Here is a 15,991-nt window from a genome sequence, read left to right as displayed (position 1 = left end):
GACTGGATTTGATTTTCTTCGGGGGATTTTTTTTTTTCCTATCCCAAAATATATCCCTCCTACCCCAGTAATACAGAAAAAATGTGGGCGTTATCTGTGTAGTTTCAGGTATTTTGGAGACCTCAGGTTTGTCACCTTCTCAGGGACTGTCTCAGAGAAATAGACCTCTTGGAAATGATTTGGTTTGAACACCAAACCTGGCCCGTTAGACCCCAAAAGATTTAGGATCTGATTCCAGACCTGAAAATCAGTCTTTGAGCCAACTTGGGACAAATTCTAAGGTGATGGACAAGCAAATAACTAAATAAAAAGCCATGAGGAGTTATATGGGCAGCAGAAGATGGGAGCCTGCCTTCCTAGGGACTGACCTCAGCATTTGTGGATTCTCTGAGGTCTAGTGTAGGGGAAGCTCATGTTGCCGTTCTTTTTCTCAGCAGTGTATTACTACAGCTTCACAAATTACCAAAAATCTGATGTCTTCAACATCCTCTTTGTCAAATTTGGCTGAAACCGGAGCAGGAGTTCAAAAGGACGCAGGGCACTGATGAGGGCGGAGGAGACACACATATACATACACGTACTCTGTTTGGTTTGAGTTCAGGCACACAAAAGGGAGGCTAAGAAGCCTCACTAATAGGAGATTGAAGGAAAAAAAAAAAAGTAACTGTTTTATGAAGAGCAAACATTCCCTACTGCCAGGCCCTGGGGCCGGTGGCAGGAGGATGGTCCCATCCCAGGACTGGCAGAGCAGCGCTGTCCCAGGCAGAGCTGATCCAAAACCCTCCTTTGTTTCTCAACTTGGCTCTTTGAGTTTTCTTTGTAGGGTTTTTTTTTTTCCTTTTTCCTTTCTTTTCTTCTTTTCTTTTTTTTTTGGTTTTTTTCATAAGGTAACAATACCTCCTTTCAGGCACTGCCAAAGTCCTACTCAAGCCCACTCAGATAAGAGCTGGCAGGAAAGGTAACTGCCATCAATATTTTGGTGAATGTTAACTACCTGAGGACAGACTGGGTGGGGGATCACAACAGTCGGTTGCGAGCACCTGGGCTATGTTTAAAAACACCACATTAAAAGTCATCTCCCTCCCTGGATCCCCCTGAATTCCCAGTAAAGTCTCTCCAGTGTAAGCGCTGTAAAAGACAGCGCTTAGCCAGTCGGGACTAAGTCGACAATCATGCTCCACACGAAGGTACGTTTTCATGATGCTTCTTTTGCGGCCGTTTCATTTACTCCACTAAAATATTATTCTTCAGCCAGAGTTTATTTTGGATAAGTGCGGCAAGTAGAATTTGTAGCCCTAAATTCTCAAGTGCAGGTTTCAGAATTAAATGTTAAAAAAAAATAAAATAAAATAAAATTGGGGATGGCTTTTTTTGCTGGGGTTTCCCAGAGAGCTGCGGGCTATCGCTCCCTCGCCCGGGCTGTGGGAAAGCAGCGTTTTGTCGTCTTTTCTGAAGGCAGCACCTGTTTTCATCCCTTTCTTCAAAGTCAAAAATCGTTTTGTATGTTATGAGTAGGAACCCGGGATTACGATAAAGAGCGGTTTCAGACTGACAGCAAATTAAACTGCAAGCCAAGGTATATATACAGCATTCAGAGACATATTTATAATAGGTTTTTTCCTAAAACCAGAAAATATAATGATATTCTGTCATGGAGTCTGAGACTTTCTGTGTTATTATTAAGACATAGCAAACATTTCTAGGTAAAAAACTGGGAGCTGGATGGTGTTATTCTCAGAATAAGCTTTTCCCACTTAGCAGCAGGATGATTTTTTTTCTCGTGTTCGTGCAAAAAAAAGTATGATTTTTGCCAAGCTAAATGGCCAGTGCATATTTCTAATCTGTCACAGATAGGAGAGGCAGGTAGACAGGCAGACGCAGAAAAACCAGTACTCCCTGCCCTCCCGATTTCTGTTTTTCTATCATACTCCGCTTTGCTATATTAATTTTAACATGATGAGTGTTATGCTATTTTTTCTTTTAACCGTAAGCACGCTGTTCCTGCGACAGCCGTTCCTTCTTTTTTGGTACATAAATAAAGCAAACGAAAATAGAAGGAAAATGGAATAAATGATACGCCCCTGCACAGTTTCATTGTTAAATAAAAAAAAAAACAACAAAGCAATTCTGTTTAGGGAGTAAATAGCGATTCAGAAATTAAAACAGCACCTCTGGCTCGCCTGTCCTGCCGGTTGGAGGCTTCAGGTCGGGACGGGTCTGTACGGAGACCTGGACCTCGGTCCAGACCCAGGGCAAGTATTTAAAATCAGCCTTTAATTTCAGCACCTTCTGAACAAGGCTCACAGTCCTTACCCCGGCCCCTTTGGCCACCCGCCCTGGGGAAATCCCTTAATTACCAGAACGGGGCAAAAAAGGGAGGAAATGGGTGAAGCAACCATGAACATCTCAGGGACGCTGGTCTGCTAGGAGCATCCCGCCAGCCCCGAGTCCCCGGCTGCCCAGCAGGGCCGTCCAGCTGCCATCAAAAACAGGCACCTTAAAAATGCCTTGAAATGCTTTTCCCACAGGACAAGGAGCCTGGGCGCTGCTCGGTGCCGCGTCCCTCGCTTCCCGGGACGGAGCACCCTCAGCATCCACGGGGAGCAGGAAAACTATGTCCCACACTCAGCAGCATCCTTGGGGCTAGGGCAATGCCCAGCGCTCGCCCCGGTCACATCCTGCCCCTAACTGATGGAGAGACACGGCCGCATCCAATGGCAGAGAGACCAGGGGAAAAAAGTGCCCAAATTTAAGCAGGGCGAACCCAAACCGTGGCGGTTTCAGCATCCCCCGGGGTGGGTGCCCATCGGGTGTAGGAAGGGACTCGCACAAAACCAGACACCGAGAAGCAAGGGAACAGGGTGACCCGGAGCACACCCTTCGCTTTCCCCGCTTCCCGTAGCCCCGAGGAAGAAATACAAGACAAAATGCAAAAAAAACGTTTTATCTAAATTCTTAGACATGTCTTAAGATTTATGTTCTATGTAAAATAAAATATTTATATAGCGCTCGGGCACATAGCTATGCACTTGGCATAAAAGAGGAACAGCAAGACACAGATATACATATTTTCAGTATATACGAGTGCATGCATACGTGAATCTGTGTTTAGAGAGAGAGATATATATAACTAAAACAAATCCCTGTTTATTACTCAGTAGAGAAAACTGCAGGTTTTTTACATAAATAATCCCAGTGTAAATAAACTCCCCACCCTGAGCAAACTAAAAGTGATCCCATAGCAGATTTCTCTATTTTTCAAATAAATCATCGTTCCACCCGAACATGGACCTGGCAGCTACAATTTCCAAATCACTCAGGAGCAGCGGTGGGATGGGAGCTGGAAACAACCCAAACAAACAATTTTACAAGTTCCAGAAGTCGAACATCCCCCCTCACCATATCCACCATCCCCCTTTTTTTTTTTTTTAATTTCTTTTTTTAATTTGAAGAGCGGGAGGGGCGGGCGCTGCCGCGTTCGCTGGCCCATAGGAAATCGGTGACCCAGGGACATCTGCAAGCCATTAGGACACAGACTTCAGGTAGCTCCCAGAAACACGTGCTGTCCACATTACACCCTCCAAGTATATTTCCACAACTTTACTTCTCCAAATAAACAGTCGGGCTCTCCCTGCATTAGCAAGGAGCTGCACAAACAGGTAGAGAGAATGGCAGTTTTATTCCCCTTTCCAATTCTGATGGATTTCTTGTAAGCTGTTGCAGGGTTGTGTAATTTGAACTATTGCTTGGAAAACATAATAGGGCCGGTTTAAAATTACAGCCATTTATTTATCTGTATGTGACTATGAAACATCAGGTACGATTTGCACAGCATGTTAGTTCGCTTCCACGCTCTACCCGAACTACCACTTACAGGAGTGTGCTGTACAGAACAAAATAAAACTAAAAAAAAATATATATATTAACTAGAATCCACCAGGACTTATAACCGGGTTGAGAGAATTTTTTTTTTTAATTTATAAGCAGGTTTTATACCTTCCAAAGCAATCCTACTTCTCTTTAACCTCGCTAAGAGAGCGAGCCTCCGCGATGCCACGCACGTCCCTGCACGAGCGCGGGGACGCGAGCGGTGGTGGCTGATGCCACAGTGACCGCCGCCCGACCACAGTGATGGCGGGGCACTCATCCAGTTGTAAGAAAAAATGGAAAAAAATAGGTAGAAGATGATGCTGACCACTTGTCACCAGCATTCGCTCTGGGGCATTTTCCCTTTTCTGGAGAGCTCGGTATTATTATGAATGAAAACTACGTCTTTTGTCCTCATTACCGGAGCTTTACTTTTGGCTTTGATCAGTCTATCCTGAGTGATTTGAACCAGACTGATTTATCTTAGCATCTGATGGAGAACCGCTCCCAGCTCTGGCCGACATCCGCTGCGAGGGGACGGCCGGGGGATGCCGTGGCTGGCAAACCAGGCAAATCCACAGCCAACAGCAGAGCAACAGACAGCGCTGATCAGGCCAAAAGTACTCACACGAGTTAAAGGTGCACCTCGGGGAGAAAAAAAATCAATAATAATAATAAAGATTCTCCTCTTTTTCTCCTAGGAGAAAAACCCGGCACTTTTGGGAGGGTGTTTCCACTCCACTTTAACTCAGCCTGACAAATTTTCCATTTACCCAAGTTTGCAGAGCTTCGAGCCAAACGCTGTGAGCAAATAAATAAATAAATAACCCGAAAATGTATCGCTTTAATCTCCAGAAAAGAACATTTGTGAAGTACGAGGTTGTGCGCAGTGGGTTCCAACTGTGGGAGAAGGAGCAGAAAAGAACGGCGAGGTTATGTCTATTTACTATGGCGGAGCCTGCGCCGGAGCCAGGGAGCGTTAAAACTCCTCCGGCGCTGCTCAGCTCGGACTCCAAAATGTGAGCGAGAATAAATCCGTCACTGGATTTTCCTGCGGGGGAGCAGCTCAGCAAACCGGGGAGCTGCCGATCAGCACCGGTACTTCTTATTAGCAGAGTTAAAAATCCCCATCTTTCCCCCTCCTTTTCTCAGATTCTCATATTTTTAGCATTTTTTCCAGGGGGAAAAGCCTTTCTCTGATCCAAAAGACCACAATGCCTTTACCGCCGTCTCTGAGACTCAGCCTAATCCTGATCACCCCCGGCAGGATCTGGCCCCCGGCGGCTTCATGTTCCCAGGATTATTTTTTAAGTGGTAAATCTTGACGCTATTTAAAGTGATGCTATTTCACCAGCCACAATGAGTGTGCAGTTATTTAATAGCTAAAACAGACAGACGTGGTCAAATTAACACTGCCACCCAGCTCAGCCCTTCTGAATAATCAGAATAATTTTACTGCAGCGCTGAGGTTATTCTTCTGAAACTTCTGCATTTCTTTCACTTTATTCTATATAGCGAGTCCGTCAAGACGGTATTTTTAGGCATGAATTAAACGCCGTAAAAGCAAATATCTTTCAGGCACTTGCCTTGGAGTCTTCAGGCTCCCTGTTACCTTACACGCCAAAAAAGGGGGAAAAAAATGCCTGTCCTCCAGCTTTCTCACCCATTCCCAGGTCAGCATTTGCCAAGCTGAAATCAACACACTGCGGTGCCTCCAGCTCAACCCGTAGCAGCTTTTGAGGGTGGAATATTATCACGACAGGCCAGAGAAATAGAGAGATTCTTAAAAATTAATACAATGATGTAAATACACCATATCAAGGATTTCTCAGCTAAATTTGCAAAATGAGTGACAATTCTGCCCCCGGTACATCACTCGGCTGCTGCTCTTTATTCCTTTTTTTTTTTTCAACTGTACAACCTTCCCATAAGGACATGTTAGAATGTGCCTGAGAAACGCTCGGGCTTTTGAAAAATAAATAGATCTGGTACAAAAGGGGACACGACCACAGCTCTGCGCAAGGCAAGGCTCTGCGCCGGGAGGCCGCGGCGGACGTGTCCAACAGCCCCGGCGCGAGGTCGCCCCCGGACCAGCTCGAATCCGCCGCGGCATCAAGGGCCACCTCGGAAGGGGCTCGACACCGACCTCGAACCCTGGGGACCGCGGCTGGTCCCACAGCTCTTGGGCAGGTCACCCTACAAACCAAGGCGCAAGCTCCATCCCGGCCTCAGTAATGCTTTTGAGGTGGGAAATACCTTGATTAACGCAGTAACATGCAAATTGGAAAGATGTAGGATGCCTGCCCTGGAGACCCGGCCACGACTGAACAAAGGTGATGGAGAAAAATTAACTAAAACGCTAACATCTTGCGCTGCACCTGAAAACGTTCGGTGGCGACCAAGGGGACGGGTGACCCTTCCCGGCTCGTAGCCCTTGTTCGTTAGAGAGGAAAAACCCGGAGCGCGCAAAGGCTGTTCGGCTGCTGGAATTATTTTGTGCTTGGTGGGATGCAGCACAACTCTCATTTTTAATAAAATGTCATTGTTTCAGAGGGAGTGATTTTTATAGGAGGGAGCGATAATTACACTGCAATTAACGGCGCTGCACCACCCCCAGGACTTGCCCGCTGAAAGCCGCCATCCAAAAACACAGGAGCAGGCAGCGCTGGATAAATTCAAAGGCATTCATGTTTTGTGCCATCGATCAATGATCGATACAGTTTTGATATCAAAATAAGGAGACATCGCTGCATCAGCTTCCTGGTGCGAGAACGCCTTTGTTTTTAGAGCATTCCACTATAACCCAAATCTTGCAGTTTTGCCCCCATTTGGCACCGTGAAGCAGGGAAAAGCGTTTCTCTGGACGGGGAGGCAGCGCCAGCTCCTCCCTGGGTTTCTCGCTGACCAGGGGAGACCACGTTGTGCCGGAGCACGGAGGCACCGCTGGCCCGGCGTGAGGTCAGAGGGGACGGGGTGACATCACAGCCTGCCTGGTGAAGTGAGCACCCGTCCAACACCCGTCCCTTGGCCGGGGGGGTCGGACCGGCTGCGGCGGGGAGGGGAGGCAGACGGGCTTTAGGAAGGAGCAAACTTGATCAGGCTCAGAGGGGGAGCTGGATCACCCCCCCCCAGCGCCCCCAAAACATCAGTAAAATATACCTTATTTCAGCACAACAGATCTGACGCGCATCAATATTGTATTTGTACGGTTTGAGGGAAAAACCTCCCAAAACACCCCACACGGGTGCTATTCCCTTTGCTACCGAAACTCCTGTCTCCCTCACTCCCTGCTCAGAGGCTTGGAAAGCTTGTTTCCTAAAAACCGGTGATTTGATTTAGCACAAGGCAGAAAAACCCATCAAACGAGGGCTATAATCCACGCGCTTCTTGCTAAAAATCTTTCCTGATATCTGAGCTTGCCACTTGCGATAAAACAATGTTAATTCTTCAAAAAGAAAAGAAAACTTCCATCCTGACGTAAAAGCAGCAACAGCTTGTCACTTTAAAGTAAACTTCTAACCTTGCAAAATGACTGTGATTAATCAACTTGTCCATATTGTCTAAATAGTCCATAGAACAGGAATTAAAAATAATAATTCAGAAATTATAAAATTACATGCGACAACATAACTGGAAAGCTCTTTTCCATTTCTCTTTTGTTTATTGTTCAAACTTGTCAAACCACTTTCTTTTGTTAAAACAGATTCTTTTGTAATGAAAAGGCAGAGTCCCTTTCAGCAGATGGACTTTCAGAATGAAAAATGTTCTAATTATTACACTTTTCATTAAATCAATTATCCTCCAAATTGTTTTTGTGTTTATCTCTGCCAATCAGCAGTAAAGCCATGGAACAATCTGTTGTCACCATATTTTTCTCCTCCAGGTACATTTGTTCAGATTTTTGCTACAGCAGCTCCAGCTGAGATAAGAACAATCTACTGCCCGAGTTTTCTTTGATGTTCCTATAACAAATATATATATTAAAAGAGATTTGTTGAGCTAAATTCCACTCATGCACTAGCCTAGAGCTGAAATTGCCAAGGGAAAATATTTCAAAACTATCTCCTTTAACATTTACCATAAGTTTACCTTTTTCACCGCAAATAACGATACAAAATTCAGCATATCTTCTCTTGGACTACCGCATATTTAGCAAAGTAAAGATAGGTGATGCTGTGAAAACCGTCTTCGGTGTTGCAGGCGTAAGAAACCCCAAATGCTCATGAAGAAAAATCCCCCTCTGCTCTCAGTCCCCCTGTTCTGTCAGACAAAGGCTCTGGAAATAGGACAGACACTTACCTTTAAACTCACCCAAAGAAAACTACTTTCCAAAAGTTTGCAAGCAAAAAACCAAAAAATCTTAGGGAAAGATAGCAAGAGACAAGCAGGGTCTACCAGGGAGATTGCTTTCAAGCACATTTATTCAGAGCTCCTTCCCCCGCTGCCTTTTTCTTTTTTTTTTTTACTTTTTTTCATGTGCCATTTCCAATACCTTTAAAACGCACTTATTAACATAACGGTGACAATCGTGATAAGGGATCCACACCAGGGCACGGCTACCGAGCCGGCCACTGTCCCAAGGATTATCCAACAGGACCAAGGCTGCAAATTAAAGCAGCAAATTAAAGCAGCTTCGATAAAGCACCAACTTTAACGCTCGAGATGAAATGAAAAATTATGTACGGCGTATTTTGTAAAGGGAGAACTGGTAGAAGGTCTCTCCCCCACAAAACACGCTCGTGGAGCCGAGCGTGCAGGGGAGGGACGCGGGGGAAGGAGGGCAGCTTGCCTCGCACGCTGGAGCTGCCTTCGCGCACATCTGCGCTGAAATTCGGTTCTCACCAAAGACCCCTTTAAACCTTAAAAGATGAGATCTGCTTTATTCTCTATCTAGATAACGACTTCTTCCCTGCCGGCAATACTTAATTCTTATGTACACAGAAAAGCAGTTTCCTAATAAAAATGCAGATACTGTATGATTCACTATAAAGAGAAATATTTGCATTTATCTAGAGATAACCCTGGAAAGTTCCCGGTGCTTATTTGTTTGCTTTTTGTTGTTTTGTTTCGACGGCAAGAGTTGGTTAACTCGGCAAAACTTTTTGGAGGGGGATGAAGAGAGGGGGAGACAACCTCCTTCCCCCTTGCTGAGCTCCAGCACAGGCTTCACCGAGCCGCAGAGCAGAGCCGGGTCCGTCACCCCGCAGCAGGGCGGGCCGCCGGGGTGGGAGGTGGGGGGGGCACGGGGCTGGGGAACAGCGTTATAAGGAGGAAAAAAAGGGGGGGGCGGAATATGGGGGACACGATACAGCGTGAGCAGAGCACTGCACGTCGGAAAAGTCACTGGTAAAAGGGGACCGCGGCAGGGAGCTCCCCCGGGACGTGCGTTAGGGACGCGGCTCACAGCGGGCACCGCGGCCACGGCGCGACGGGGATGGGCGCGGGGGGGCGCGCGGAGCGCACCCCACCATCCCCCCAAAAAAAGAAAAAAAAGTGTCTTTGGGTATTGTAGGTTTCACGTACCCCCCACCCCCCACGTCTGCCCCCACGCGGGAGGGGCGGCGCCGCGGAGGGGCGCGGAGCCCCCCCCCGCCCCCGCGGGCGCGCAGCGCTCCCCGCCCCCGCCGAGCCGTTCCTGAGCCTTTGGCGCCCCCTCTGGACGGCGCCGCGCACCGCCCGCGGGTCCCGCCGCGCCGCGCTCCGGTCCGCGGGGCCCCGGGCTCCGCCGCGCTCCTCCAGCACCGCTCCGCGCCCGCGGAGGGCCGCCCGCCCCGCGGGAAACCCCGCAGCGGGTCCCCCCGCGCTCGCAGCGCTCATCCCGCAGCTCCCGGGAGGGCAGAAAACGACGCGGTGGCGGCGGGCGGAGCGGCGCCAAGAGGCGCGGGGGGGTCCTCCGCCGCCGCTCCGCACCCGCGCAAGGTGCTCGCTGCTCCGCGCCCCGCCCGCGGCCGCCCCGTCCGCCCTCCCGCAGCCGCCCCCTGCGCGGCGCTGAGCGGCGCTGCGCGCTCGCCGACCCCTCCCCGCGGCGGCGGCGCAGCCAATGGGGTGCGCGCCAGCCCCCGGGGGCCGGCCGCCCATTGGCGGAGCGCTCCCGAGCCGAAATCGCCGCGGAGAGTATTTATTCCCGCGCCGCGGCGCGGGCCGCAGAGCCGCGCTGGAGACCGGCGGGGCGCGCCCGGCCCCACGCTGCCCACCCCGGCCCCACGCTGCCCACCGACGGCCACCCCGGCCCCGCGCTGCCCAGCCAGCCCCGGCCGCTCGTCACCGCTGCTCCGGGTTTTTTTTTTTTTCTTCCCTCCTCCCGTCCTTTCTCTCCTGCAACTTGCAAAAGTTTCCCCCCCCCCGCCCGTTTTTTGGTTGTTTTTTTTTTTTTGACTTAGAGGGGTAGGGAAAAATAATAAAAACTTTTGCAAACTTTTTCCAGCTTTCTCCTTCCTCTCCCCAGCCGGGCTTCACGCTGGTGGAGACTTCGTCTCTCCTAGTTTTACTTTTTTAACCCTTCCCTACCCCTTAGCCACCCGATTTTTTTTTTTTTTTTAATTTTTTCATCCCCTGTCCCCCCCTCTGCCACTTTCTCGCATGAATCTCCTAGACCCCTTCATGAAAATGACAGAAGAACAGGACAAATGTATCTCCGACGCCCCCAGCCCCACCATGTCGGATGACTCCGCCGGGTCCCCCTGCCCCTCTGGATCCGGCTCGGACACGGAGAACACCAGACCCCAAGAAAACACTTTCCCCAAGGGTGACCCGGACCTGAAGAAGGAGAGCGACGAGGACAAGTTCCCGGTGTGCATCCGAGAGGCGGTGAGCCAAGTGCTCAAGGGCTACGACTGGACCCTGGTGCCCATGCCGGTCCGGGTGAACGGATCCAGCAAAAACAAGCCCCATGTGAAGAGACCCATGAACGCGTTCATGGTGTGGGCACAGGCGGCCCGGAGGAAGCTGGCTGACCAGTACCCGCATCTGCACAACGCGGAGCTCAGCAAAACCCTGGGCAAGCTCTGGAGGTGAGTGCGGAGGCCGGGAAGGGTCAGTGGGGGGGAACGGGGGATGCTGCGGGGGGGAGGCTGCAGCCTGCAAAGTCTGCTCTAGGCTGTACCAGCAGTCAGAGGAGGTGGAAGAGGAAGGAGAGGATGGTTTCAAACCTGGAAGACTCGCTGAAAACTTTTGCATGTGCTGGCAAACTTGGTTGGCGTAGGAGAAGCCAGAATAGTAGGGGAAAAGTAGGGAAAGTAGTTCCCTGTGGCCGTCTTCTGGTTTTGCAAGTGGTTTCCTTCCCTTGAGCAATGGCCCGGGTGGAAGGCGGCCCGGGGGGGCTGGCAAAGCCCCCACCCGAGCGGGGCCTGCCTTGGCGTTTGTTTGTTTGTGCTCTTGTCCAGAGGAAATGATGGTTTTTCTGGATTGCATCAGCTTGGCCCGGCAGGAGAAGCGATGCGGGGCGAGGGGAGGGGGCGGCAGGAGCCGGGCGCAGGGCGAGCGCCGGGGATGCTGTGCCAAGCCCCGGGTGGGTGGGTGGGTGGCTGCGATGAGTGGCGCATGGCTGGGTGCCCTCCGACTTCCAAAATAAGGCAGGGAGGGGAGAAAAACAGAAGGGAAAGTGAGTCACCTGGCTGCCTCTTACTCTGTGACTGCAGAAGGCGGGGGGGCCGGGGGGGAAATCCTAAATTTGCGGCTGGAGGAGAAAGCAGCGAGCAAACCTGGCCCTGGCAGGCAGTGACGGGGCCGCCACCTAAAGCGCCCCGGGGACGGGTGGGGTGGGACGGCTGGGGAGGGCGGGGGCCGGACCCTGCTGCCACTCTTGCACCTCTTGTTCGGCCCCCGAAGCAATCCGGGGGGGGGAAAGAGGGGGTGACAACCAGCATGTGCCCCAGACAGGGCGTTCAACATTGCAGGGGGCTTTGTGTTGCCATTCGAGGTGATCCAGGGGGGAGGTTTGAGCTGGTGTAATGCCATAGTGGGGGGGGGCTGCTAATGTCCCCCCTGTGAGCTGCATGACATCCCCCATGTCCCCCCCAGGCTGCTGAACGAGAGTGAGAAGCGTCCCTTCGTGGAGGAGGCCGAGCGGCTGCGGGTGCAGCACAAGAAGGACCATCCCGACTACAAGTACCAGCCGCGGCGGAGAAAGTCGGTGAAGAACGGGCAGTCGGAGCAGGAGGAGGGCTCCGAGCAAACCCACATCTCCCCCAACGCCATCTTCAAGGCGCTGCAGGCGGACTCCCCGCAGTCGTCCTCCAGCATCAGCGAGGTGCACTCCCCCGGGGAGCACTCGGGTAGGTACTCGCAGCCCCACGAGATGTTACGGAGGGGGTTAGGTCATGGCTACCTAAGAAAAGTTGCATCCCAAACCAGGCTGAAATTGGGATTAGGTAAGGGGGCGGGGGAAAAAGGAGGGAGACCCAGAAATGCAGTGAGAAGGGGCCGGCTGCGCCGGGAGGGGGGCAAAGCCTTGCCCATAGCACTGGCACACAAATACTCGCCTGTGTCTGCCAGCCCCTGCGGCCGCTTCCACCCCCTCTGCCCATGAGAAACGTGAATCCATACTTTTTAAAAAAATCAACGGAAAGATGGCCCCGCTCTCGCAGCTCACGTCTGAAGGCTCGGTCATTTCACCCGGCGCGATAGATGGGCGCTGATAGGGCTCACGTCTGTGTTCCTCGCGCCTGGAGGTGTTTGTGTTACCCTACGCAACTGCTTTCAGAAGCACCGCGCGGTTACCCGGCCGTCCCACGGACCGCGGGTTAACTATTAACGGGGTTATCGCGCCCGGCAGCACCTCCCACCTCGGGGAGCCGCGGGCGCAGGGGTGCCCGGCCGTCGTGGGCGCGACACCCCCTTCACGCCCGTGCCCTTTCCTTCCTTCCGCAGGGCAATCGCAGGGCCCCCCCACGCCCCCCACCACCCCCAAGACGGACGCGCAGCCGGGCAAGCAGGACCTGAAGCGGGAGGGCCGCCCTCTGCAAGAAGGCGGCCGGCAGCCGCCCCACATCGACTTCCGAGACGTTGACATCGGCGAGCTCAGCAGCGACGTCATCTCCAACATCGAGACCTTTGACGTCAACGAGTTCGATCAGTACCTCCCCCCCAACGGCCACCCGGGGGTCCCGGCCACCCACGGGCAGCCCGGCCAGGTCACCTACACCGGCAGCTACGGCATCAGCAGCACGTCGGGCTCGCAAGCTGGGGCTGGCCACGTCTGGATGTCCAAGCAGCAGCCGCAGCCGCCGCCGCAGCCCCCGCCGCAGCCCCAGCCGCAGCCGCAGCACGGGCTGCCGGCGCTGAGCGGCGAGCAGGGCCAGGCGCAGCAGAGGACGCACATCAAGACGGAGCAGCTCAGCCCCAGCCACTACAGCGAGCAGCAGCAGCACTCCCCGCAGCAGATCAACTACAGCTCCTTCAACCTCCAGCACTACAGCTCCTCCTACCCCACCATCACCCGCTCCCAGTACGACTACACCGACCACCAGAACTCCAGCTCCTACTACAGCCACGCCGCCGGCCAGAGCAGCAGCCTCTACTCCACCTTCACCTACATGAACCCCACGCAGCGCCCCATGTACACCCCCATTGCAGACACTTCTGGGGTCCCCTCCATCCCCCAGACCCACAGCCCGCAGCACTGGGAACAGCCCGTCTACACGCAGCTCACCAGACCCTAAAGCCTTTTTTTTTTTTTTTTAAAAAAAAAAAAAAAAAAGAAATTTAAAAAAAAAATCAAAAAAGCACGAAAGAAGCAAGAAGAAGAAGAACGGAGAACTTCCTCAGACTTTTTCCTTCTTTGAAATTAAAATAATAATTAAAAAAAGACGCTAAAGTTAAAGCTGGCGGGGAGGAGAGAGCGCCTCGAGCCTTCTGCACTACAGCATCCTCCAGGAAGTGGCCAGACCGCTCCGAGAACCGGCAAAACTCGGTACAGACTTTCCAAGGAACTGGACTTTAACTCTGCTTCCAGGGCGCGGCGTGGAGATGAGATTTCTAACCAACCAGCTCAGCTGTCTGTTCTCTGGACTTTTGTAATGATTTTTTTTTTTAGCAGTAATTAAAAAAAAAAAAAGAAAAAAAATAGGGGGGAAAAAAAGAGAAAACTCAGAGTCCTCTGTGAGGAATATTCTCTATTTTAAATATTTTTTAGTATGTACTGTGTATGATTCGTTACCAATTTGAGGGGATTTATACATATTTTTTAGAGATTTTTTTAAATGCTCTTATTTTTCCAACAGCTAAAAAATGACACTTAGTGGAGCAGTCCTAGGTTTTCTTGCAGTCAGAGGTATTTTTGTATAGATAAGTGTCTTTTTCTCTAAAAATAAAAATAAAAAAGCAAAACGGCGTGCTTTTAACTCGGAACAAAGCTCTGTTAAGTGGCCAGCGTCAGGCTTAGCGATGGTCAGCTCTGCAGCGCGGGAGATGCGAGCTGAGTCTGTGGGGACGAGCGTGGGAGAGGCTTTATTTTTCTAACTAATAGCAAAACCAGCCAGGAGGAGATTTTAACTTTATTTTTTAATAACCTTGAGCCTTAAGAAAGAAAAACAAAAAGATTTGTTTAAAAAAAAAACAGCGAAAAGTGCTGTTGCGAAGCCTTAAAAGCAGCCCTGTGATAATCACTGGTCCCCAGCTCTGCCCGTGCCTGGGGCTGGGAGGGGCTGAGCTCAACCCCCTCCAGCCACCCCCGATCACCCCCCCGCCCGCCCCGGGCCTGATGCAAAACCCATCCAGGGGCTCCCCTCTGCTTGCGGGACATCACAGTTACTTTAAATTATTTATTTTGTGAGAAGAGCAGTTTTTAATCACGATTTTTTTTTTTTTTAATCTCCCTTCTATTTTAAGTCCTTTCAAAAGCGATTGCATTTGTTGGAGCATTATTTGGAAGGTGACCGTGCCTGTTAAATTATGGTCTAAACTGTAACCAGTCCTTTATTTATCTCTTTAATTCTTTTTTATTATTATTATTATTATTCTTTTTGGAATCTGTGTCCTGGGTTTGTACAAACTTGTGCTCTTCCATTTTTTCTTTTGTCTTAAGGATAAACTGGAAAAAAAAAAAATTGTACAAACTGAAGATTGCAAATGTAGCGTATCACTGAATCATTTGCCTTGTTTTCTGCCTCAGCTCTCTGGGACACACGAGCTCGTGCGAGGACGAGACCCAACGCCCCGGCCGTGCCGCGGGGGCGGCACCGATTTAGCCTTCCACCCCCAAAACTGGCTTGAGGTGGGGACACTGACTTTGGTGAAGCTGTGGCTGAACAGTTAAGGATTGCTTTTTAAAAAAGACAGCAAACTTTTTTTATTTAAAAAAATGATATATTTGTTAACATTTTTTTTTTTTAGGGATTCAGTAGAAGAAAAAAAATCTTAAAGCACTCTTATAATATGGCATCTTTCTATTTCTGTATAAAAGCAGATCTTTTTAAAGTATTTCTGTAACTTAAAAGACCTGTCATTTAAATCATATTTTGTCTTAGGTAAGTTTTTGTTTTGTTTTGTTTGCAAGATCCTTCTCTTTGTGAAACTTACCTTTTTTTTGTATATTATTGTTTGCAATAAATATACATTGTATTAAAAGTTAAAACACCCCACCAGTCTCTGATTTATTAACAGCCTTCAAGCAAAGCTGGGGCCGTGCTGAAGCCCCAGGATGGTTTTGGCTTCACTGATGGGGCTTGCGGTGTCCCCCCCCTTTTATCAGCGCAGGTCCTGAGCCCAGCCATCAAAGAGAAAGCGGAGCGAGGGCAGCCTGGGCAGGACGCTAGGGAAGCACCGGGATTCAGAGACGGCCAAAACCAGACTCATCCGGGGCGACAATTCAGGCTGTGACCTCCAAAGGTGACAACGGAGCTCCAGCCGTCCCCAAGCCACGCTGGCTCCCGTGGTTGTCTGCTCTGAGCTGCCCCGCTTCGGGAGGGTGCTGAGCGTGAGCGGGGGGGCGAGGAGCTGCCAAGGGGGTTTGGGCTTTCGGGTCATTCTCCCAAAAAGAGCTGAAATCCTCCCAAAAAGAGCTGAAATCCTCCCAAAAAGAGCTGAAATTCTCCAAAAAGAGCTGAAATCCTCCAAACAACCAAGTAGGACACGTATCATCCCCAAAGAGAAATGTCCAAGCTCGCCCCCGAGCCCCGCTCACCTA

At 50.7% G+C, this 15,991-nt stretch overlaps 1 protein-coding gene across 1 annotated transcript; it reads left to right on the top strand.

Moving 5' to 3' along the window:
* The first annotated feature begins 10,012 nt into the window (after positions 1–10,012).
* SOX9 (SRY-box transcription factor 9) lies at positions 10,013–15,439 on the top strand. Its single transcript, XM_075169408.1, has 3 exons — positions 10,013–10,877; positions 11,887–12,140; positions 12,736–15,439. The coding sequence occupies exons 1-3, from the start codon at positions 10,447–10,449 to the stop codon at positions 13,524–13,526; spliced, it is 1,476 nt and encodes a 491-aa protein (XP_075025509.1). The 5' UTR covers positions 10,013–10,446; the 3' UTR covers positions 13,527–15,439.
* Positions 15,440–15,991: the final 552 nt, after the last annotated feature.

This window comes from Calonectris borealis, chromosome 20 (assembly GCF_964195595.1).
Source record: "Calonectris borealis chromosome 20, bCalBor7.hap1.2, whole genome shotgun sequence".
NCBI classification, from domain to species: Eukaryota; Metazoa; Chordata; class Aves; order Procellariiformes; family Procellariidae; genus Calonectris; species Calonectris borealis.
This window is presented reverse-complemented; position numbering and strand designations above follow the sequence as displayed.